Consider the following 23108-nt stretch of genomic DNA (forward strand, 5'->3'; position numbering starts at 1 on the left):
TTGATTTTTATTTTTTTAATGGAAAAATAAAGGCAAACCTTTTAAAAGTAGTATTTACTTAGAAACACGTTTTCCTTATGTAAGTTCAGCAAATGCAAGGCAATAGCAAAATACTGTACACACGTTCTGTGTTTTGCAAACCATTATGACCAAATCCTAAATTAGTTCCCTCTGCATTCCCCCATCCCGGATCCGTATCAATGTAAAGCCAGTGTAAGACAAGATTATCAGCTAACCTCATGTTCTAGAAATCATTTGCAGTTTATTTTTTCACTTGGGCATTGCTACCTCTTCCACCGTTCACACGTTTCCATCTTAAAATATAAATCCAGGGAAGTGAGCATACAAGGTTAACAAAATACACGGGATGGGTAAAGTCGCTGCTGACCGCACACAGCCCTGGGAGCACCAAGTTCCCTCTCTGGTTCTGTGCGTGGGGAGCCACTTGCTGCCGGGGAGCAGCCTGGAACAAAGCCCCTGCCAACATTTCAGGCTGCAGCTTCCCAGCTTTGACACAAACACTTCACTGTAGGCAAAGAATGACCACAAATCCTACTGCCCAAACCTATGCTTTTTTTTTTTTGTTTGTTTTTTAACTGATGGGCAGTGATTGGGTGAGCAATTAATGCTCTCAGCTGGAAAGCAACAATAGTGAAACAGGCTCTGTACTGACCATCATCTAAGCACCAAATGATCTCAGAAAAAAAAAAAAGTTACTTCCTGCTAAATAGAGCAGATCAGCTGTCTCCAGCATTTTGCATTTTAAATGACTAATTGCAATCTCAACTAGTATTCTTAAGAAGCCTGAATCACGTAACCACCCTAGCAAGAAAATATGCTGTATGAATTGGACCTTTGGGTTATTTTTGCACTAGTAACAGCTGTCATACATTAGGAAAAAAAGCACTGGAAACAGAGCAAAACTCCAAATACAGCCTTCAAGTATTTTTGTGTGAGCATATGTTGCTTAAATCCAAGAATCAGAAGATAGTAATAATTTATCAGAGCTGTACACAGTATTTAAAACTAGAAATAAATACTAGTACACACTAGGAGACAAGGTTTAATAATTGATAAAAATGTACAAAAATATTCCAATCAAAGGTTTCAGAACGTGTACCACAGCAGTCACTGCTTGTCACTGAACAGGGCCGACAACTTTCCTAAAAGCAATCAAAAAAGAGACGGAGCTTCGGAGCTTAAGCTTCTTCCTTTTCCCTTTTTGAGGAAGGGTTTAGCACACACTGAGGTTCTAGACACAGATACTGCAGCTGCTACTGAAAAGCTGGTGGTACATTCTTCAGCAGGTTCTTAAGGCAACATATTGAAATTAATTTACAGGATTTTTATTTTACTTAGGATTTTCTTAACGTGAAGATAAATGCTGAAACAGCTGTAGCCGTTCTGGATCAGGTTTTATGCTAATACAAAGGGCAGCTGCGAGCAGCAGCACCCTCTGCCGGCACTGCACTGAAGCACCTATTGCATTTCTGTCAGCCACATCTGCATTTTATTTACCATAAACATTCGCTTGGAGATGAGACTTAAACATGAATCTCAGCCAGGACATCAGGTCTTCTGCTTCACGTAAATGCTCAAAACTGGTTTGGCCAGGAATGTAGTTCATAAAAAGACCAATTCCAAGATCTGATTATTTTTGCAGTACAGATGAAGAAATGGATTCATTACTCCCCTTCCATTGCCTTCCCCTTTCAAAAAATAAAACCAAATTCATAAGACAAATTAAGCCACAAGAAACTATATTAAAAATCTTTCTAAAAATGAAGTTTTACCTGCCTACGCTGGCCAGGAAAGACAGTGTTACTACCTTTCTAGGAAGGACCGTACTTAGGAGATGCTTTGCTAGAAAGGTGCCAACGCTTTCCTTAGCCTGCAGACAAGATCCAGCGAGAACTGAAAAGCCTTCCACCGTGTTGTTCCCTTCAAAGGGCTCTCTCCATGGCGAGCAGAACACCCATTCCGCCTAGCAGGTCAAGGACAGACATTCAACTTGTAACTCAGAATTTCATTCACTTTTCTAGATTTGATGCCCATAATAATAGTACTTGAATGTATTTACGTGGTAAGATTAAAACCCACTGTTATTCCAACAATGGAACTCAGGATATCAGAACCCACATCCTGAATCAGACATTGGTTTCTTTTATTATGCCACAATGTAAACATATTTGGTATAAATAACGTTCTCATTGATCTTCATCCAGTTGTTCCAAAAGAGTCCGCCTCTGTTTTTCCAGCTCCCCTTCGCTCAGTTCACTGCCTGAAGTATCCCAGTTACCCTGCAGAGAGAAAAAGCTTAATGGTAAGAGCGATTTATTTTCCACGCTTTGTTCTCTGGCTGAGGCACAGTAGGGGCCCCCCGTTAGCCTCCTAACCCTAATGCAGCGCTTTAGGGAACGCTCTGCACGGAGGCTCCCAGCTGAAGCCCAGGCACATGCTCTCTGAGCGCTAAAATCCCCCAGAACCTGTCATCCTGCATGGTGCACACCTGTCCGCAGTTGTTCCTGCACGGACAGACAGAGCTGAGCCCTGGATTTTCCAGCAGGACTTTTCTACAGACATTTTTACTGATAAAACACGTTCAAGAGCAGTGTTTCTAGTGTCACCCGATGCCTGTAAGCATCGCAGTATTTAAGCCATCCCCGCACGGTACCGGCGCGCTGCTCACAAGCCCCGCGAGCTGCTCGGCGCCTCTCTCGCAGGGCGTTCAGGCAGCAGCAGTCACAACAAGAGGCGGGGAGGGAAAGAGGGAAATTGCAAGCTAAGCTGAGGTCCTCCAGTAGACAGTGACCACTTAATCACACCTGAGTTCACGTTCGCATTCAGCCACGTAATTGGGTTTTTCAGCGGCATTCAGATGAGGCCAAAGCAGCTTATTTTAAGAAGATAATACAGAGAGCAGCCATCTGCCCTCCCTCCTCCCCCTGGGAGGCGGAGCATATGGGGCGCTATCCAGAAGGACAGCGCCATCAGCGCCACCCAGCTAACCAGGGCGAGGCAAACGATTCCCACAGACACCCAAAGATGTTGATTCCTCCCCCCTCCAATTCTGTTTTTTTTTTTTTTTAAAAACACGTTTGCACGTCTTTGAAAACACTGTCCTGAACACCTTCCAAAACCAGTCACATGCAGAACCACCACAGCAGAGAGCAAGATCACGGTTACAAGTACACTGCCATATGATTTTCCTGCTTGAGAAGTTCAAGAATTTAGATTTTCTCCCAGTATCAGGCTAACACCACCCAGCATCGCAATTGCTACCTAAAACAGTGACAAGAGGACTGAAATTTTAGAACAGAAGCCCCACAATCAGTCAGATCTTTACCCAGCTGTGCTGCTCATTTTCCTTTGAGATCAATTTGGCAAATTGGATGGAAAAAAAGAAAGGCAGTCTAATCCTAAATAGCACTTTGTCACAGCATGGACTGCGCTTCAATACGGTCTATAAGATAACGTGCCTCATTTACACTTTACATCACCAGCACCGAACAGCATTTAGCCAAATGATTTCACACATCAACAGCTAAATACTAAGTGAGGGCACAGGATCTGCATGGTTCAGCTCTGGTTGAACGTTCAGTCCTTTCATATATGGAATTGGAACATAAATAAAGCTTTAGCACCTTACTTAAGGTAAACCCTTTACGAACCTATAAACTTGCATACTCCAGCAACCCACTGATACATAAAGCCCAAAGGCATTACATAAGAAGGAAATAAGAAAGCTTACAGAATCTTTTCCAGGTCGTTTTTTAGTCGGAGATTTATGTTTTGATTCAGATCTTTGTCTAGCTCTATCCTTTTCACTTTCTCTCTCTCTTTCTTTTTTGTCTTTTTCTCGTTCAATATCTGATTCTGGTGAATCCTTTGTAAACAAAGGGAAAATATTAAGTATTAATATTAACTGTGTTAGATATCAGTTTACAGAATACCAACACTTCAGAGAAGTCTGACTTCATTTTAATATAGGCCATATTAGAAAGAAACTGCTTGAAGCGGTTACTGATTTAACACATCCTATTAACCAGGGCAGAAACAAGTAATTTCAAATCACATTACTAAAGTGATTTGAAAAGAAAAGGAGAGAGTCTTAAAAAAAAACATTTACCATTTTCAGTGCATGCTAAGACAGGGCATGCTGGGTGCCATACGATAAATCTCTTCTATACAAAAATGCCATTCATCCAACAAGAATTTTTCCTGCTCCGGCAGGGGGATGATCTTTCAAGGACTAGATGATCTTTCAAGGTCCCTTCCAATCCCTAACGTTCTGTGATCTCTGGGAAGGGTGAAGGCTGGTGAACATTTTTCTAACACAGTTGCTTTGCCATATTTGACTGCTTTAATGCTGCTGGGCTTTTACTGGACTGAGGGATTAGGTGCTGCAACTGTGCTTTCATTCCGTTTCATCCCAGTGTCACTAAGCTTATGTGACCCTGTCTGTGTTGTGATCCTTTAGTTACTAACGTGTTACTCAGCGCCTAACAATTAGCATCCCCACTCTTTGTGGATGCTGTCTATTGAAGGGCACAGCTAACTGCTGGGAAGTTACAGAAACAAAAGAATAGATGAGTTTCAAAAAGCTTTGCAGCAACAGAGTCCAGAGACACCAACTTCTTTCTTTACCCGACACCAAAAATATTCTTTGGCCTCAACTGATACAGAGACGAAAAGCTCTTTCTGCTCTTTAGGTTCTTTTGATGCTCCAGCACATTTGATGTCAGAGCTTCTAACCCAACCCCGATACTCAAGCAGACAAAAGAAACGATGCTTAGCATAAGGCAAAAGGAAAAGATGGCAGGGATTCTACAGAGCGCTCCACAGTAAAAGCCAACGCCAAGACTTGCCATGATGATAAACAACAATTAGCAGGCTACTAGTAAGTCCTTCATACTCCCTTGATTAGTGGCGGTTAACCCCCCCAAAAATTATGGGGTCTTAAGTAGTTTAATATTAATGTGTATGTAACAAAGTTACTATTATACCAATACCCTGTCTGATCTCAGAGTGCTTACTATAAAGGCAGCTGGGTGATTAAATACCCAAAAAAGGATTGCTAACACCATAAGGTGTCAAGTTGTCCCTTAAACTAGCTCAAAAAAAACCTTAGCTGCACTTACAGACTTATGTCTTCTCTTCTTGCTCTTTTTCTTGTGTTTTTTTGACTTCTTGTAACTTCTCTCTGCAAACATACGGAGAAAAAAAATGGTAAGAATACAATTACCTATAACAGAGTAACACTAATTTTAAAGCAAAGAAAAAAACCTCATACCAGATTCTGCACTGGAAGAACGCTCAGAAACTGATCTGGATTCTGACCGTTGCCTTTTCTTCTTTGAATGACTATCATCATCCTCAGACTCTGAGCCCTTGATACAAAAAAATGCGGTTAGCAAGAAGACAGCATTCCAAATAATTAATTACAGGGGTAGATTTTACGACATCAAACACCTTACCGAACGAGAGCGAGACCGCTTCCTGTGATGTTTTTTAGACTTTTTAGAATGTTTCTTGTTCTTTGAATGATGGTGCTGACATTCATGCTAGAGTACATGAAAAGGCAAACGTTAGAATTCGGGCACAGCAAGAAACTAATGACATCTCTCATCATCCACATGGCACCTACAGCTAGTAATGATTAAAGATAATCAAGCATTTTTTGTGTCAAAAAATTATACACCACTACCAGTACTGCCATGTTAAAGTTGTAGTAACAAGCGCCCAGGAGCAAGGAAACAGACAGCTAGCTTCAGGCACGGATGCACACAGCTCCTGTTACCTGCATCCTTGTTTCAATGCATCCAAGTACTTGTTCAAGTTGGCCTACAACATACTGCACACCTTGCTTTGCAAGATTTGAAATTCTGAAATTAAGCCATTTTAAAGTCTCTTCAGCTCCAGAAATTGAAACAAAAACCATAAAGCGTATGTGTTTCAAATTTTTATCTCACACTGTCTAGAAAAAGACAACACCTTTTTCAACAATGTTAATTTTAGTTAACTTTTGAAAATTCTTGCAGGGAAGCAGATTAAAAGAACAGCTACATATCAAATAATTATAACATGTTTCTTCAGTGCCTCACTTTCAAAATGAGGTTGTATTATCCATCCTTTAGGGAAATACAGAACGTCTCTCTCAAATTATGTGGGAAGGGAGACAATCAGGTAAGATTTTTTTTTGGTATATTCTCTGATCAGGAAAAAATAATTACCTCTAGTACATGCATGAAATCTTTAAATATTCTTTTTCTTTCAGACTCTAGAGTGATGTCTTCAAATGCTGGTTCTTTCACAAATCTATCTCTGATCTGTAAAAAAAAACAGCAATGAATTACTAATATGGAATATAGCCATTCGGAACTGTTAGCACGCAACAGCTTGTTAAATATATTTGGAAAGACTTTCATAGCTAAGTGACAATACATACATCTTCCCAGACAGCATCCAATTCAATCGGAGGAGTAGCTTGTTTCAACATACTCTTGAAGGCAGACTCTTTGCGCTTCATTTTACGAGCTTCTTCTTTTTCCCTCTCTCTTTCACGAGCTTCTGCCTTTTCTAGCAGCTATATTGAATTAAAGTTGTGAGATTATTTGAAAAATATTGAAAAGATTAATAATTCAGTTTCACGCAATTTTTGGAAAGCCCAATGACAGTTTACCTTTTGAGTTTTCTATTTGTCATTTGCACCTACCCACTACTTGCATGCGTTTCTCAAACAGAATCTAAAATATATTTAATGCCTGATGCAAGCCAGACCAACAGAAATGCATGAAAATCCCTTAAGAAATTACAAATAAGCATGATAACATTACTGAATTCCTACTGATGTGTTTTACTTTCCTCAAGATGTTTATGGTTTCAGGTAAAAATCCACTTCTTCAATCTTTATTTTGGAACTGTTACAGAATAAGCGGCTCTAAAACACAGCCTCTTTCTTAAATATCGTGACAGTAGTCATAACAATACAGTGAAAATAAGTGCCAATTCTTATTTTACAGGGATTTTTTTATCACAATTTTGGAACATTCCTATATATTAATACTTACACTATTGAAAGCCAGCTTGATATTTCCTGCATCTAAAGTTGTAGCTCTTTTAGTTGAACTGATGACCGTAACAAAGTCTTCAAAAGAAGTGTTCACTTCAACCACAAATCCTTTATCCTGTTAAACAAATCCCTTTGCATCAGGTAAGTTAAGGAATTCTCACATTAATGGTGATATACACGACATCAACGCAACGTAACATCCTACCTCCCGGTAGCAAAGTTTTCACTTGAAATAGGTATTTGGCATTAGAAGAGGAACAGCATAATGGGGCTTTTCCCCTCTCACCTTTAAGATATCTTTTATTATCTTCTTTTCATCATGGTAACGTGCTTTTAAGTCTTCAACATAGAACTTGAAAAGATCAAGTGCTGTCGATCCTGATGAAAAAACTAAATAAGTCAAAAGCTAGCTCTAATAAAAGAGCTGCATTTTTTAAAAAATTCAGAAAACATACAGACAACCCTGCTTTACTCTGCCGCAAAATTAAGAGCTTTACACCTTATTTTTACAGGGTTGGAAGGAAAGTGTTCTTACCAGGTTGACCAAGCATATTAGTGAATCTGATGTCAGAGCTTATGGTTGGGTACAACTCCATCCAAGAGGACATTGAATGTAATTGTCCATGCTCATGAAGTTCATCTAAAAATATCTACAAAATACAAGTGAATTGGAATTTCATCATCACTTATCATACTTCCAACTTTGCTAACAGCTGAAACGAATACTCCTGATAACTGAAATTCCATATTTGTTAAATTTTTAATTTTCCATATTCTTCCAGTTTCTGGCAAACAGATTTATTACATCACAAAGTGGTGCAACTCTGATATTCGATTCCTTATATGTACCCATTAGCCTATCCTATGAAATAAGAAAAAAACGGAGTCTCTAATCTGTATGACACGTCTAGGACAGAAAAATAAAGTCCACCAACCTGAAAAGATTCTCTATTTTTACGCTGCCGCCTTCTTTCTCTAAGCAAGCTTTTCTGTTTTTCTTCTTCCTCCTCTTTTTCCAGTGCCCTGATATGCTCTTCAAAACAGATCAGCGCATCTTCCTTATCCATATCTAGCAACAGGTAACAACAGAGCATTAAGAGAAAAAATTAAGTACTGCTACTCACTAACTGTAAGACCTTTCTTAAGAGATAACTGTTGCCAATTGTTACTATTAATGGAGTGAGGTGAAAATGAATTGACCACTGAAATATATTAAAGACCTGTGCAGCAGCAAAACCACCAACCCTCCTCCCCTCCAACCTGGCAAAATTTTCTTTGCCAATACAGAGCATGGAAGTCTTGATGAGGAAAATACTGTGGATGAGCACTTGTGCATCTCCCTCTAACATCCCAGGTATCTTACAAACCCAGGAAAGAAGTTAGAACAGAGTAACTCTATCAAATGCTTCAGCAGTTGTGTGAAAGCATATGCTGCTCTTAAAAATAGGATCAACCCATTTACAACAAAGGTGTGAACATAATGGAAAAAATACCTTCTTACTCAGAAGAATAAAAAGGATTACTACTTCTAAGAAAGCAAACACAGAAGAACCTCAGTCTAGCAGAAAGTACTGTATTTGCCACACTGCTTACGCTGTCAAATAATTCTCCAAATTTCACAGGATAACAACTACTGAGGTAGTTTAATCCCCATGACAGAGGAATCCAATGCTTTATTATTAAGACTATTCAATAACAGTTTCTGAAGCTGACGTTGTTTCTGAGGAGCCAAAAGAAGACAGGCCCTTTTACATGCACTGCTCAGCAGCTGTCACAGCTGCTCCCAACCTCACAAGAGCAAGCCATAACCGGGAACCCTCACTGCTAAAGACAAATCCATTCCCTCCATCCAGAAGAAACGTGTAGACTTTTTACATACTCTGAAGTTCCTCGTCTTCTGCAAACGTAGGATTGTCCATCAGATACTGCTGAGCCTCTGACCAAGTAGTGCAGTAAGTGACATTAGCCATGTTATCTAGTATGTTCTTTAAAGCTTCCCAATTCCTCTTTCGCAACTGTTTGGCTTGTTCCTGAGGAGAAAATGTAGTAATGCAACAATGCTTATTTGGTTCCCAGTGTCTTTCCCACAAATTCCTCCCATTCTGTTTGCATTTTCACTGTCCCTGAACTACGCACAGATCTGCACTGCTTGCAAGATTTCTTTACCAAGTGGTATAAACTAATTTACTGGTAAGTCAAAAAAAAAAACACCAAACAGGTACAAAAGTTACCTTCTCTTTCTTAGACAGAAAAAACAAGACATCCTCATAAATTTCAAGACGATCACGCTCAGATATTGCATTCCAGACTTCCATCTCCCCAAACATTTGTTCAGCTTTTCTATACAAAGAAAGAAAAAGCATACAACAACTTACTGGTGAATACTCATTTAACACGTTATTGCAAGACAGTGGGACATCAGCTACATTATAGGCAGTAATGCTTTTGTAGAACATCTCCCAAATTTCTCTCTTGGACAACTTCTGTGACAGCTTTCTCTCCGTCTTACAAACAATGAAAACGGTTGAAAAATCAATATTCCTCTCCATAAAGTCCAGGTTCACCTACAAATCTAGTAAGCACCCTGTGAAATCAGCTGAAGAAAATTTTCAATGACAGGCCTACTAGACACACCTCCCCTTGGGCAGCTGCAATGTCTTTCTTTTTTCTTTCCTATTTGTGAACTAGACAGAGATGAATAAAGTTGCACTGTCCTTTAGATTCAGTAATGTTGCACAATAGCTGTCTATCAGATTTAACCCTTAAAAAAGGGCACATAATAAATAAAATCAAATTAAAACAAAAAAGAACTCGAGTTTTAAAAGGATAGCACAAAAAGCCACACAACTACTAATTCTTTGTAGGTGGGAAATTACCTATAATTTGTCTGCATCGACCTAGAATCTTTACCACCTAGAAAACCACGCGCAATGTTAAGTCACTGTGGTGGATAAACTCAAACTTCACACAACTGTTTCTCAACCCTTCATCAAGTCTTTCTGGAGAGAATAAAGCCTTACCAGTCTGCGTGCCTACTACCTGAAACCAACCATCAGTATCGTGGATTACATTGTGCTTTTAGAATCAATGAAAAACAAATGAAAGCAACTTTTAAAGATAATCTAGGCTTAAAGCACAGAAGGGACTGTTCGCGTGCTTAACATCACACATTTAACGAAGTTATCACCGCTTTACACTCAGACCACATTCCAACAGACTCCAGCTTCTGGATGCATAAATGTAGGATGCTGACTCACCTGTCTTACACCAAGTTGCTTGGTGTCAGTGCTCACAAGTACTTGATACAGTACTCAGAGAAGAAAAAAATCTGAGTGTGGACAGTTTGTCAACTGAGATTTTAAATTTGACTGAACTTTGATAATATAGTAAATACCAAGCCTGCCAGAAATCCATGAGCTCAACCTGACAAGTCTATCACACTTCTATTTTAACACTTGGGATGTTGGCCCCAGACATGCCAAAATTTGACAGCATTTACACAGTATCACATTCCATGAACAGGCTATCAGGCTTTCTTTGTTCTTAATGGCAGATGTAACATAAAACACCTCCCAGTGTTACTATTCACCTTTACTTATTCAAAGTTCAACCATACGGGTTGAATCAGTATACCACTCTTTTGTGTTACCTCTTTTTTCTTTCTTTCCTGCCTATTTTGCCTGACTTCAATACATTCTGTGAAAATGAGAAGAGTTGTTTTCCCATAAATATTTTACTTTCCGGCTTTTCAAGGCTGAGCAAATACAAAGGCTAGCATTACCAAGAGCAAACAGCAAGTTTAAGGATAAACTTGCCAAGCTAGCAAAGGTCAGAACTTCATTTAAGATTGATCTTACTTGTATCTTGTTGTGGATGTCATCTTTTCATGGTTTTCAAGAAAACGCTGGAAGGATTCTTTAGCTTCTTTGTATTTTGATCTTGCTTCTTCTTTTTCTTCTTTTTCTGTTTGAACTTTGTAAGCATTAAAGGCTTGCTTTTTTTCACTCAACTTTGCCAAAGCACTTTGTATAAAAAAATGAATTACAGAAAAGGAAATTAAGTTAGAAAAACAAAACTGAAGAGTCAAAACATAAAACAGATCTGAACAATGCAAATCTTTGAGACAAAGTTATATTTAATCTATACGGCCAGTCATCGCGCTCTCTCCTTCAAGAGAAATGAAATATCATTTAAAAAGAAAGTAGTAAGAACAAGAAGTTATAAATAAAAGCAGTTAAGAGTAAAACAAACTACTATCCTATTTTCAGGTAGTGTTTACACATTTCAATATTATTTTTATAATTGATATGAACCAGTTTTCCTGCCAATGTTTATGGCAGCCATCCATTTCAAAAAGTAGCCTAGAAAGTCTTCAGCTCCAGTAAAAGCATGCCTTTGTTCTCAAGCAAGTCATTTAAATTGACTAAAATACAACCGTCAATTGCCTCATCTTTCGCTAATCAAAAATTAAACCTAGGACTTGTGCTTTACATAGTAAAGGAACAGCATTCCTTGACAATGGCGTATGTTCACAAATGGACAAGTATGTATTAAAGCGATCAAAAAGTTGCACCAGTCAAGTCAAACTACCTCAAACAGTATTTGTATAGAAATGTAATGAGAAAAGAATCAAGCAGTACCTGTATCTAGGATCATTAATGATCATTTTCATAGCTTGCTCCCAAGACGCATTAGACGGTACTCTCTGTCAAGACATTATATCATTACTTTGGCACCAATATCTAACAATTAGAGCTTCCTTAAAAAAAATCTTTAGGAAGAAAAGCACTACATTTTTTGGGGTTAAGACAACATTTGTTGTTACAAAACTATATTAACAGTTTATTAACAGTCAGCTTGAGAAATGAAACTAGATTCTTTGGTATTATCACTATCCCTACAATAAATTCTCCTGGAAATTTTTCTCACTTGAGAAAACAGATTCACTACACTGAGGGAAAACCAAAGCGAATCTCATTTTACTCTCATTTCACCTCAATCTTTAAAACAAAGATGAAAAAAATCAAGACTTAGACAATCAGACAACACTTTTATTAGAAACGTACCTCACAGTCAGTCAAAAATAATGGTAACCATAACTTCAACAAACATTTAAATACTGTTGTTAAAATTACAACTTCACAGAAAAATGTTAAATCAGACTAGCTCATGGGAACGCTGCACATCAAACCTAACAGTTTGTCGTTTTTCAATATGGATCTCTAAACTGTCTCTGAAACATCTAGCGAAGGTATCCATCAAATCACTCACCATTCCAGTCTGAATCCTGGACAAACACCAGACCATTAGTTTGCATGATAGCGTGGGAGTAGGTAAAAGGAAGAAAGGAAAAAAGCTGACCTGAGAGCCCTAATGAAAATCCTACACCTTGCTTCTCACCCAAAGCGCTTCTGAAAAAGGCTAACTCTGTACATTGTTTTCACTGTATTTCTTTTCCCACATTTCTTGTCTAGCATGTAAGTCCTCTTTCACAACAGTGAGAGACTTTAAAAAAAAAAAACACAAAAGCCCTCTAGCTGTACCTAACAAACGTAGCTTGCGTAGTTCTATAAAGCATTAAGAATAACAACTGACTGAAATACCTTTTCTTTTAGGAGTTCTTTAAATGCTTGCTTTGCTTCTTCCTTTGTATTCCACGTATAGGTTTTTTTAACTGGCTGTGCATCATCGTCTTCTTTCTTTGAAGAAGCACTATAAACAGAAATTAATTATTTTAGTATTTAAGCATTTTTTTTCCTAAGTTAAAGTCACTGAAGAGTCATATAGGGTAAGTGTATAATGTTACCCCCAGAGAACTCTTCAAGCTATTGAAAATTTATCAGCTGTGAGCCACAAATGGTTCTATACTAGCTTTAGGGGAAGGCTGACAAGAGGGCATTAGATTTTTAAAAATAGATTTAATACTCCTTCCTCTTTCTTATTCATTCTTCACTGCTGCCATTGAGATCCATGCTCACGTTTCACTGAAGAAACAGCTAGTTGTCAAAGAAGCCTGGCCACCTAGAACTGGAGATTAACCAAATCTGACAAGAAATACAGAAGTTCAAAAACCATAAATCCTATATAATTTTACTTACTCTGCTGAACCCTCCTGCTTGGAAGAATCATCCGCTGCATTAGCTGCAGTTTCTGCACTCTGTTCCTGTGCAGCAGGTGCAGAAGTTGCTTGCTGTCCCTGTTCCTCTGCTGTGGCTGCAGCAGTACTCTCATTTTCCGTCCCAGAAGCTGCAGCAGTTTCTCCTTCAGAGGCTGCTGTCGCTGCAGTAGTGGTGGTGGTTACAGCTGCTGCGGTTTCGGCAGCAGTGGTGGCTGTGGTGGTTGTGTTTGCTGCTTCTCCTGTAGCAGATGACGTTGCAGATGACTCTTCAAGCTTGGTGCTGTAGGTATCAAAAATGGCAACGGTCACATTTAAGCACTGGAGAGCTTAACAGGTTAGGGAAGACAGTAGTTTAAAGAAGGTAAAGTAGGAAGGGAGAGGTTTAAGTCAAGTTACAAATATTTTATCTCAGAATAATACAAAATAATCAGCTCTGAGATAGGAAGGCTTCAATGAAATTATGCATTTATGTATTATATCATAGGATAATACCACAGAACAGCTTGGGTTGGAAGGGACCTTGAAGATCACCCAGTTCCAACCCCCTGCTATAGGCAGGGATGCCACCCACTAGATCAGGTTGCCCAGGGTCTTGTCCAACCTGGCCTTGAACACCTCCAGGGATGGGGCACCCACAGCTTCTCTGGGCAACCTGTCCATGCAAGGACCACGTTTAAGATTCAAGGACTACATTCTACTTTTAAGAAGTAATAGGCAGCCTAACATAAAACGCAACACTAGTAACACACTAAAAACATACCTGTTTTCTTCTGCTTTAATCATTGCTAGAGGAGAAGAGGAAAAAAACAATCAAAATACAGCTTTATTTAAAGATATTTTACGTATGGTAAAAAGTCACTGTTAGCATGATTTAATAAAAGCACAGATTTAAGTATCTTCATTACCATTGTCCTTTGAAGACTGAAATCAATTACAACTGAAACAAAATTTAGAAAACCCACTAAATTAAGATTAGGGTGTATGAAAGGGATTTCCTCAATTTAAAGTAATTACTTCAACTTCAACTATTTTAAAGACCAGAACGTTAAGCTTATTGAAACAGATCTTTCCTTCTTTCTTATTCGAACATTCATTGATGCTTATGCATTGTAGTATTCTATATATTTACTTTATAAACAGCTGGTTTTGTAGTTTTTCATCAAGATCTTATTTCCCTCACTATACCAAACAAAACTTCTAAAAGTGAAGAACAAGAGCACATCATCGTGTTTGTTTAAAAAAAATGAATAGACAATGTTCTGTGTCCCTCCCCGCCTGTTTTTACAACAGAGAAGGTCAATACAAACATACTAGTATTTTTTGCTACAACAGTTTCTCATAATATTTTTTGAGAGAAATTAACAGGAAATAATTACCTAAGCAAAGCCTGACACAGTTTTGGCTTTCAGTAGACACTCTGCTTTCAGTATAAAACATATTACTGTTCTTAAAATTCTTCCAAGACACCAAAACAAAATGCAATTCCTACTCAATTACAAGCTATATAGTATTACAGAAGTCCAGCACCCTTTTACCCTGTTTTCCCAGGTGAATGAGGATTACTACAGTAGCCCCTCTGCTTCTTGTCTCCCCTCACAAACGTGAACCCATTAAAAAATTCTACCAAAGTTCCCACGTTTCCAAAGAATTGGTGGCTAAGAGTGAAATCATACAACAGACTCAAATGAAGCATTACCTAATGTAATAAGAACATGCACATAGCTCCGAACAAGCCACAGCACATTACATCCTCATTCAGTTCCTGTTTAAGGACACAAGGGGGAGCTTCTGCTGCTGCCGCTACATAAGTAGGCCAGAACTAAGGGTATTATGGAAAACTGGGTGTCAATGAGGTAGAAAAAACCAAGGAAAACAAGAATGCTCCATAGAAATCTCAGACCGCAGAACTCTATTGCATGCAGCTAATTCCATTAGTTTTTATTTCTAGCAGAAGTGTAACTCCTATGCTCTGACAACAGTCTTTTGCCATAACTTGTGCATGCGCACAGCTTGCTCAACCTCCTTACTGAACTTTGTTGACATTACCTTCAAGATCTTCAAGTTCTTTGGGTTTTGCCCAGCGTGATTCCTTTGTTTGGGAATTATAGTAGTATGGCTTTCCAGAGTCAGATTTGTACTCTTTCCAGGGACACTTCGACAACAATTGCTAACAGAGAAAAAAACAAAAACATACAATCAAATTTACAGTAATATTTTAAAATTAAAAGACTGCTAGAAGTGAGCCATAAGCACTAACCCAAGAAATAATTTAAGAATCGACAAATACAGGCATCTACTTGCCAAGGAAAATCCTCCCTACTGATATAAACACATCACTTATCTAAATATTGAAGAATGCCACCCTTTTGACTGGGAAAATTTACACACAAATTGAGAACTGTTTTAGTTTTGTCCATTTTGCAGCTTTACGTTCCACCAATATAAGGAAGGGGATATAAGCATATTTGCAACATTTCTATTTTAGGAGTTGGCTCCCACTGATAAAAATCTGTTGGCGCACCTATCCTGCATGGTAGTCATGTAGTAAATTCTTGCCTTCACACAAACTTCCACAATACAGTAATTTGCCTTTGAATTTAGTTTACCTCAGCTGGTGTTTTGAGATCATCTGGCTTCTCCCAGGTAGACTGCTTTGTTTCAGTATTATAGTAGTATGTTCTTCCATCAGGTGATTTGTGTTCCGTCCACGTAGATTTCTAGGAAATTTGAATATAACATTAATGATGAACAATAACTGATGACCGAGATGCTATCAAAAGCCACTAAAAAGTACAATACAAGTGGAAAGCAGATAAACCTGTTTAGAGTGCTCTTCATTAACAGAACTGTTGGTTGTGGCGGTTTGCTGAGCTGCACAAACTACGGGATGTGTTGTCTGAGGGCGAAACAAAACAGAGCTCTGAAAAGACATTCTGGTTACTATTTGTTTTTCATTTGAATGTGCATATTAAATATAGTAAATAATTCAAAGGAAATGCAGCAAAACAAAATCTAAACAACGTTAAGTTAGTATTGTTTTCAAGAATCTAGTTTGTGCTATGCTATTAAGTCTCTCACTCCCCTCCCATTCAGCAATCCAAGGTAGCCAATTGCCATCAGAAAAGAATGGAAAAGTTAATGGGATCAGACCCTAGCAACTTCGAGTAATAACCTTCAAATAATAAAGCATGCCATGTTTTCAAAACTAAGAAAAATTTGCTTCAAGGAAATCCGACTTCAAGAGTTTCATGTGAACTCAAGATTACCTTCTTAATGCTTTTCAACAACAGCTTATATAAATTTTCTGAAATCAGAGGTGGCAGAACTCAGCTGTAGCTGAAATCTGTTCTGAAAATCTGCCATTTCAGTTACTGAATATGGCTGAGAAGAAACGACCCTTTCACAGGTCAATTACACAGAATGCAAGTCTCAGAAATAAAAGAACAACTGAAATTCACTCATATTCATTTAATAACTGATACTCATTTAATAATTACACTAGGCAAAAATCTACTTATAAATTGCTTGTGTAACAGAAGGGAGATTTAAAAAGGAAAAAAAAAGTAGGAACAACTTTCACTCTTCTTCAGTACAAAGCCACAACTTTACCCTGAATAACTGCCTAGCCTGACACTGGCAGACTTCAAACTGAAAAGAGACAGCTTTAAAGTAAGCTGGGTATTTTTGACCTATCTGAACAGCAAGTGAATTATATCCTAGACAACAAAAAAAAAAATCAAAATAAACTGCCCTGCATACTAGAAGAACTAGACAAAGATTAATTCCAAAGCTCAAAAATTCATGGAAATAACAAGAAAAGCACACCTTTTACTTAAGTTCAAGCTCAATTCCTTAAAATAAAAATACTAATGTCACATAAAACATATGAAAACCTTGGCAAAGCAGAAGAAATGCATTTGAAGCTATTAATTTTAACATTAACTACCAATTGATAATCTAATGAAGCCTTAAATCACAGACAGGCCAGCAAGCTCCATAAAAGGAGGACAAAAAGAAAGTTTTAAATCTGTAAAGCCATGTTTGTACGACACCACGCTTCTATTAAAGACTTCTAGAATTTTGATTTTCACCTACCTGAGTTCCAGGTGGCGTTACACCTTAAAAAAAAACAATCAAAAAAGGCTGGTTACTTTTTTTTTCCCAGGTAAAAACACATAAAATTAAAAGAAAAATAATTTCTCCCGGAATCAGTAACAGTTAAATTACATTTTACAGAAGTGTGGTGGTTTTTTTTTTTTTTTTGGTGAAATACTTTGAAACAGTAACAAAGAGCTTATACTTACCTACTTGCGCGTCCATGCTGTTCACCCCTGGCTGTAGAAACAATCAGCAGATATTTAGGCACCAAGTACAATTGTAATCCAATCAACAAATACAGAACTTATCCAAACAAGTGGGTGTCCAGCAGCAAAATGCTCTAATGTCTTAAATATGGATTCCTAGCTTCCCACCCCCCCCCAATTATTACTGTTGACTTGAATTAGGAACATCAAGCTACTTCTCAGAAAGGCAATATACAAAATAAGCTACACCGGGGGTCTCTCCTGCCATTATCGCAATATCTCTGTCTTTAGCTCCCAAATAAATGATCTCCTACATAAAGCTCCATCACAATTAGCAATAGCTTTTTCACAGTCCAGTGGAAGAAAACGAAGACATACCCATGCTAAACAAAAACAGCTGACACAAAGACATTTTCAAATTCAAAAAAGTGAAATTAAACTCACCGGAACTGTAGGCTGCATAGCAGCTTGGGACATGTGAGACATCATCATTCCAGGCATTACCGACTGCATCATTCCAGGCATCTGTAATTAAACAGTACTTCAGATATACTTTATGATATTTTAAACATTAAATATGATGCCTCATCTTTGTTTTAAAATAATTACATGACGCTTGCTTTAATACAAATGAGCCTTCTAAGCATTTGGAAACAAAAAGTAAGTTACATCCGTAGAATCCTGATTCCCTTCTGCATCCTACAAAAACTTACATTAGGAGTAACACGTCTCAATTTTTCTGAAGTCTGATGTGTAATATTAACAAAGACCACCACTTCAACAAAAGAACAGCAGCAAATGATGAGGTATGTAATCTGTGTGATAAGCTATTACTGAAATCTTAAAGCAGGAAAAATAAAGGTTGGGAAAAATTTCTGCAAACTTCCAAGGCCACATGGAACGAATTAAACATAGGAAAGGTAAACTCAGAGTCTAAGATTAGTTGTGCTCACAATTTTTTTTTTGCAACTTTCAACCTGTCTCCCTTTCCTCTCACCTCTGCAAACAGGAAGGAACACTTTACAGGGACACTAGAAGAATGAATTTCTGCAAATAACTTCAAGATGAAGAGAGCTATTGAATTTAAACATCAAACACACTGATTTCTGAACTCTCTTTTTTAAAGATCTGGATGAAAATCTTCGTATAGACATTCAGTATTAAACCACGTACAACATGAACTTGGCAATGGGGATAAACACCGTACCACAGCAAGGGAAAGTTTGAGTCTAGACTTGTATCTGAGTTTGTCGGGTGATCTGATGGGATACAAAACACGGAACTGCTACTCAGATAAGCTAGCCTCGGCTCCAATATTTATGCTTACAGTCTCAAAGGGATGGTTATGCAGAAGTTACGCACTGAACTGATACGCTGGAAAGCTGATAACGCTACTGAAAAAAGCGTTTAATATTTTGTATGTTTCCCATTATTATTAATATTTTTACTGATCCTGACTTCTAAGAACTGCTAAACTATTAATAAAGTGGCAAAAGGAACAAAATAAATAATCGAGGTATTGCCAACGCAATTTTTTGGCCACCGATCCCAAACAGATCTCTAGAAGTCAACCCCCTTCAACCTTCCAGTTGTGCCCCTTTACCTTTATTGTCCTTGGCAGGCTGGCCAAGAGACCCCATCCCCCTGTATCTTCAGGGAGCACCAGGTTACCACTCTCCTCATCTTGCATCTCGTGGGGAAAGAGGGTATGTGGTAGGGCTACTGCTCCACCCTCAATCCACAAGGTTTTCTTGGGAGGGTGAGGGAGGAAGGAAAGACTGGAAGGCGGTCCCTCCTATTCCTCGCCATCCTGTAGAAGCAGGAGAAGAAAGCACTCTTGCCCCACTGCTACTTCCAACTAAGGGGGCTCTGAGAGCATCAAGCTTCTTAAAAGCCCTGGCCCAGGTCCTACAGAAACCCCGAGCTCTGCTCTGTTTGTGTGTGACACTAAGACACAAAGTTAAAAAAAAAAATCTGTTGGGAAGGCGACCCTACTCATTTCCAAAAGGCCTTCCTTCCTCTGACTGATGCTGAGAGGAGGCCACACTACTGCTGTTACCTACGCAAGGTAGTCACCTGCCCTACAGGGGTTCACCTCAGAAAGGAGGCAGACAAGCTAGGAAAACACCTCATCCTGCAAAGTTTCCCAAATAACCTCCGATAACTGCTGGAAGAAAGTGGTTATCACCCAAGGGAACAAGCCAACACGAGCTGACACTTCCACCCATCCGGTGTGAGGGTATCACCACCCCGTCCCAGCCTCAGGGCCGCAGGATGATCGAGCCTCTAATCCCCTCTCTGCCATGCCATTCATCTTCAGCTTTTTACTCTACATCTACCAAAAACTCCTCAGTTCTCTATCTCCATTGCTCACTAAAATATTAGACACCGAAATGGGTAAGAACGTTACACACGTACGTATTACATGGGTAAAAATAGTGGAATAGAAGGAAACAAACCAAAATGCCTGTTAAGCAAAGGAATAAAATAGAATTGCTATTTAAGTTTTTAACAAGCACACACAAAAGCTCACGCCATTAGCTATCATACCAACAGCCAAGTCCTCCTCACCTTTTAAAACTGCATTAATTTTGCAGATCTAACAGGCTGCAAAACCATGCTGAAGAGTCCTCTCAGGCTCAGTGCATCAGTGGAAAAAAACCAAAGCACATGCTCTATCCAAGGTACTGCAGAGGAGCACAAGGAGCGGCCAGGACGACCTCGTGGGCTCTTCTTGAGGCGTTAACCATTCATGTCACCCCCTCGCCAGTCTAGTTGATAACCCTCAGTTTCTACTTAGGCAAACCACTATCACAAGCAGTATTACTGCAGCACCTCTTAAGACCAGAAAGAGAACTGACTCTTAATCGGAAACCACACAGGAAAGGATTTTTCATTATTTAAAACACAGCTTTAAACACGCAAAAAGCACAGCTATGATTCTGACTACTCTACCCGTCAACCCAGCTTCACACCAGTCAATGTGAACAGCCAAGTTTGTTTTTCGAACTGCACATTCCACTAGCAATAACAGCATATTACACGTCACTCCCTAGGATTCTGGAAGGAATTCTGCAAAAACTCAAGCTGTAAATATTTTTCCCTGCAATTTTCGTCTACCTGGACGGAGCAGATAGCCAAGAACAAGAGAAACATGAAGTTCTCTATCTTTTCTACTTCTGAGAAGAACCAACACTTTTCGATTCTAATACGTACTAAGATGACAACCTTACTTCTCCAAAATCCATGCAAAACTAGCAGCATCTTTTTTATTCAAATTACAGGTTCATACCTACATCTACTGATGCTTAAAGGCCAAATGAAGCGTATTGATTATCTGCTATAACGAGAAGTTTCTGCACGCTGCAGATGGATAGGAGCGGTGGCGTAAGACACCCTGAATGATTAACCTTAGCACTTGCAAGCTGCCATACGAGACTTACCTACAAGCGGAGATGACCTGACATCGTTATGGGAAGAAAGAAAAAGACACTAAAAATGCGTTACCTGCCCCATCGGCGGTCCTCCCATGGGAGGCATCATCTGAGGCATCATACCATGCGGAACCGGCGGCATATTCGGTGGCCTCTGCCCCATGGGGTGCATTCCCATGGGCGGGTAATGTGGCATCCCTGGGTGTCCCATCTGAAAGGCAGCAACAAAGGAAAAAAATGAGCGTGAAGCTAACGACCCACAAAAGCATTGAAAACAAAGAGAGGCTGAACGGAAAATTATTTGACCAACTTTAACTCAACACTGCGTAGCAGTAATGACAGTAAGGATTTGATCTTCCAGGTCCTCTAGAGTCATGAGCATTAGAACAAATAAAGTTTCCAAACCAACATCCAAATGAAACCTCCACAAATCTTTCTCAAGCCACCTTATGGCTTGTCACAGCAAAGCGTACTAAACCTGGGCCTGTAACTACTTCTGTGTGCTCTTCTGCACAACTATAAGTGAGTTTGCTCATTGTGAAAAGTTACACACATTCCTTTCACTCCTCATATCCAAGTCTGAAAGAGCGTTTACAATGAACGTGACCTGGAAGAGTTTTTACAGTGAATGTGATCACCATCTCCTTATTAAACAACCGAACTCTGTTGCTCTTGCGATGCCTGGTATGGTCACGCCGCAAGGACAAAAATGTCTATGGACGAGAGATGTCGTTCGTTTAAAATGCTCGAATTACAGCACGTGCCTTCTGTTGTGGCCACAAGCGCTGGTTCTAGGAGTCCTTTAGGAGCTGTGCTGTGAACGAATTCACTCGCAGAGCACGCAGCCCGGCCTTGCACCACAGCTCTGCAGGTAGGCGCTCCAGGTCACTAGGCAAGCACCACCTGAAGGTGCCATTTCAGAGCGGCGGCGGCTGCAGCCCCCCCCCCCCCACCCACCCCCCCAACGTCCCCCCAGCCATCTCCCCCCGGCTTCCCGGCGCCCCCCCCGCCCCGCCCCGCCCCGCCCCGCACTCACCATGAGCGAGCCGCGGTCGACAGCCCCGGGCCGCATGGCGGGGCTCAGCAGGCTGCCCCCGCCGCACCTGCCCAGGAGCCGCCCCCGCAGCGGCTGCCGCGACGAGGGCCCGAAGGGCATCAGGGGCTCGGGCTCGCCGCGGGGCGGGAGCAGCGGCGCCAGCAGGCTGACTGGCTTGCCCGCCGGCCAATCGGGGCGGCCCGCCAGCCGGCTGCCCTTCGGCGATTGGTCGGCGGCGGCGGCGGCCACGGGCCGGACGGCGTCCCCCGGCGTCAGCTGCATGAGGGGGGGCGGCTTGGGCAGCGAGAAGGGCAGCGGCTGAGGGGAGGCCGCGGCCGCCGCCGCCGCGGAGTCGCCGCCCGACATGTCCCGGCCGGGAGCGGCTGCCCCGAGGAGCGGGCGGAGAGGGGAGAGGCGGGGAGGAGGCGGGAGCGGCCCCTCGGCGGCGGGGGGCTGCGGCCGGGCCGGGCCGGGCCGAGCGCGGGCGGCGGCGGCGGCGGCGGCGGCGGCAGCGGTGGCGGCGGGGCCGGGCCCGGGAGCGGAGCGGGCGCGGGGGAAGGTGCGGCGGGGCCGAGCCCGGGGGACGCCGGGAAAGTGGTCACGTGGGCCCGGGGCGGGCCACCAGGAGCTGGGTGGTACCACAGCACCTGAGAAGGGGGGGAACAGCGCCGCGGCTGACGCGCCTCCTGCCTGAGCGGGCAGGGAGGGGGCGGGCGATTCCCCCCCGTGCGCCGGGCGGTAGATAGAATGCGCCGGCTCGAAGGCTTGCGCGCGTCCGTCCCCCCCCCGCGTCACGGCGCGTTGGTACGGGCCGAGGTGGGGGAGCGCGCGCGCGGCAGGGTGGCCCCGGCTCCCCCCGCCCTGGGCGCGAGGTGGTTGGCGCCCGCTGGGCCGGCGGGACCCGGCAGGGGGGGGTCGGGTCGGGGCGTCTCGGCTGTGGGGCATTTTTTGGGGCAAATCTATCTGAAATCGGGGGGTTTTGTGCTTTGTGGGAGTCCCAGCCTGCGGCCTCCAGTGAGGGCCGGTGCCGGAAGCCCTGAGAGAAAGGGGAGGGCGAAAAAGGAGAGCTGGAAGTTCGTCTGATGTGAAAATCCACCACAGCTCTGACTGAAATTAAGTGTAACCTTGGTTTTCAATAAAGTGT

The 23108-nt window shown here is 41.1% G+C and overlaps 1 protein-coding gene across 6 annotated transcripts; it reads right to left on the minus strand.

Moving 5' to 3' along the window:
• Window positions 1-836: 836 nt before the first annotated feature.
• PRPF40A (pre-mRNA processing factor 40 homolog A) lies at window positions 837-22420 on the minus strand. 6 transcript variants are annotated; one of them, XM_040560747.1, is made up of 26 exons: window positions 21965-22420; window positions 21002-21139; window positions 17939-18019; window positions 17495-17525; window positions 17286-17308; window positions 16009-16110; window positions 15797-15907; window positions 15237-15357; window positions 13951-13975; window positions 13171-13470; window positions 12676-12784; window positions 11713-11777; window positions 10930-11094; window positions 9304-9412; window positions 8952-9102; window positions 8008-8141; window positions 7608-7722; window positions 7359-7450; window positions 7071-7187; window positions 6449-6586; window positions 6234-6329; window positions 5478-5564; window positions 5294-5390; window positions 5142-5203; window positions 3752-3886; window positions 837-2300 (listed from the first exon to the last, which is right to left on the minus strand). In XM_040560747.1, exons 1-26 carry the CDS (start codon window positions 22328-22330, stop codon window positions 2208-2210), a joined length of 3063 nt encoding a protein of 1020 aa, XP_040416681.1. In that variant the 5' UTR covers window positions 22331-22420; the 3' UTR covers window positions 837-2207. The 6 variants fall into 6 exon arrangements, with proteins under 6 accessions (XP_040416681.1, XP_040416680.1, XP_040416682.1 ...); XM_040560746.1 differs by having other exon boundaries at window positions 7359-7462; XM_040560748.1 differs by having other exon boundaries at window positions 16009-16086; window positions 21965-22419.
• Between the last annotated feature and the right edge of the window lie 688 nt (window positions 22421-23108).

The sequence above is a fragment of the Cygnus olor genome, chromosome 6 (genome assembly GCF_009769625.2).
Source record: "Cygnus olor isolate bCygOlo1 chromosome 6, bCygOlo1.pri.v2, whole genome shotgun sequence".
Taxonomy (NCBI): domain Eukaryota; kingdom Metazoa; phylum Chordata; class Aves; order Anseriformes; family Anatidae; genus Cygnus; species Cygnus olor.

Coding starts and splice junctions, on each gene's coding strand:
- PRPF40A (XM_040560746.1), bottom strand. CDS start 22,330: ATGTCGGGCGGCGACTCCGCGGCGGCGGCGGCCGCGGCCTCCCCTCAG. Junction 15,908..16,008: donor ATGAAGAGCACTCTAAACAG/GTTTATCTGCTT, acceptor CAAATTTCCTAG/AAATCTACGTGGACGGAACA. Junction 3,887..5,141: donor AGAAGAGAAGACATAAGTCT/GTAAGTGCAGCT, acceptor TTGTTTACAAAG/GATTCACCAGAATCAGATAT.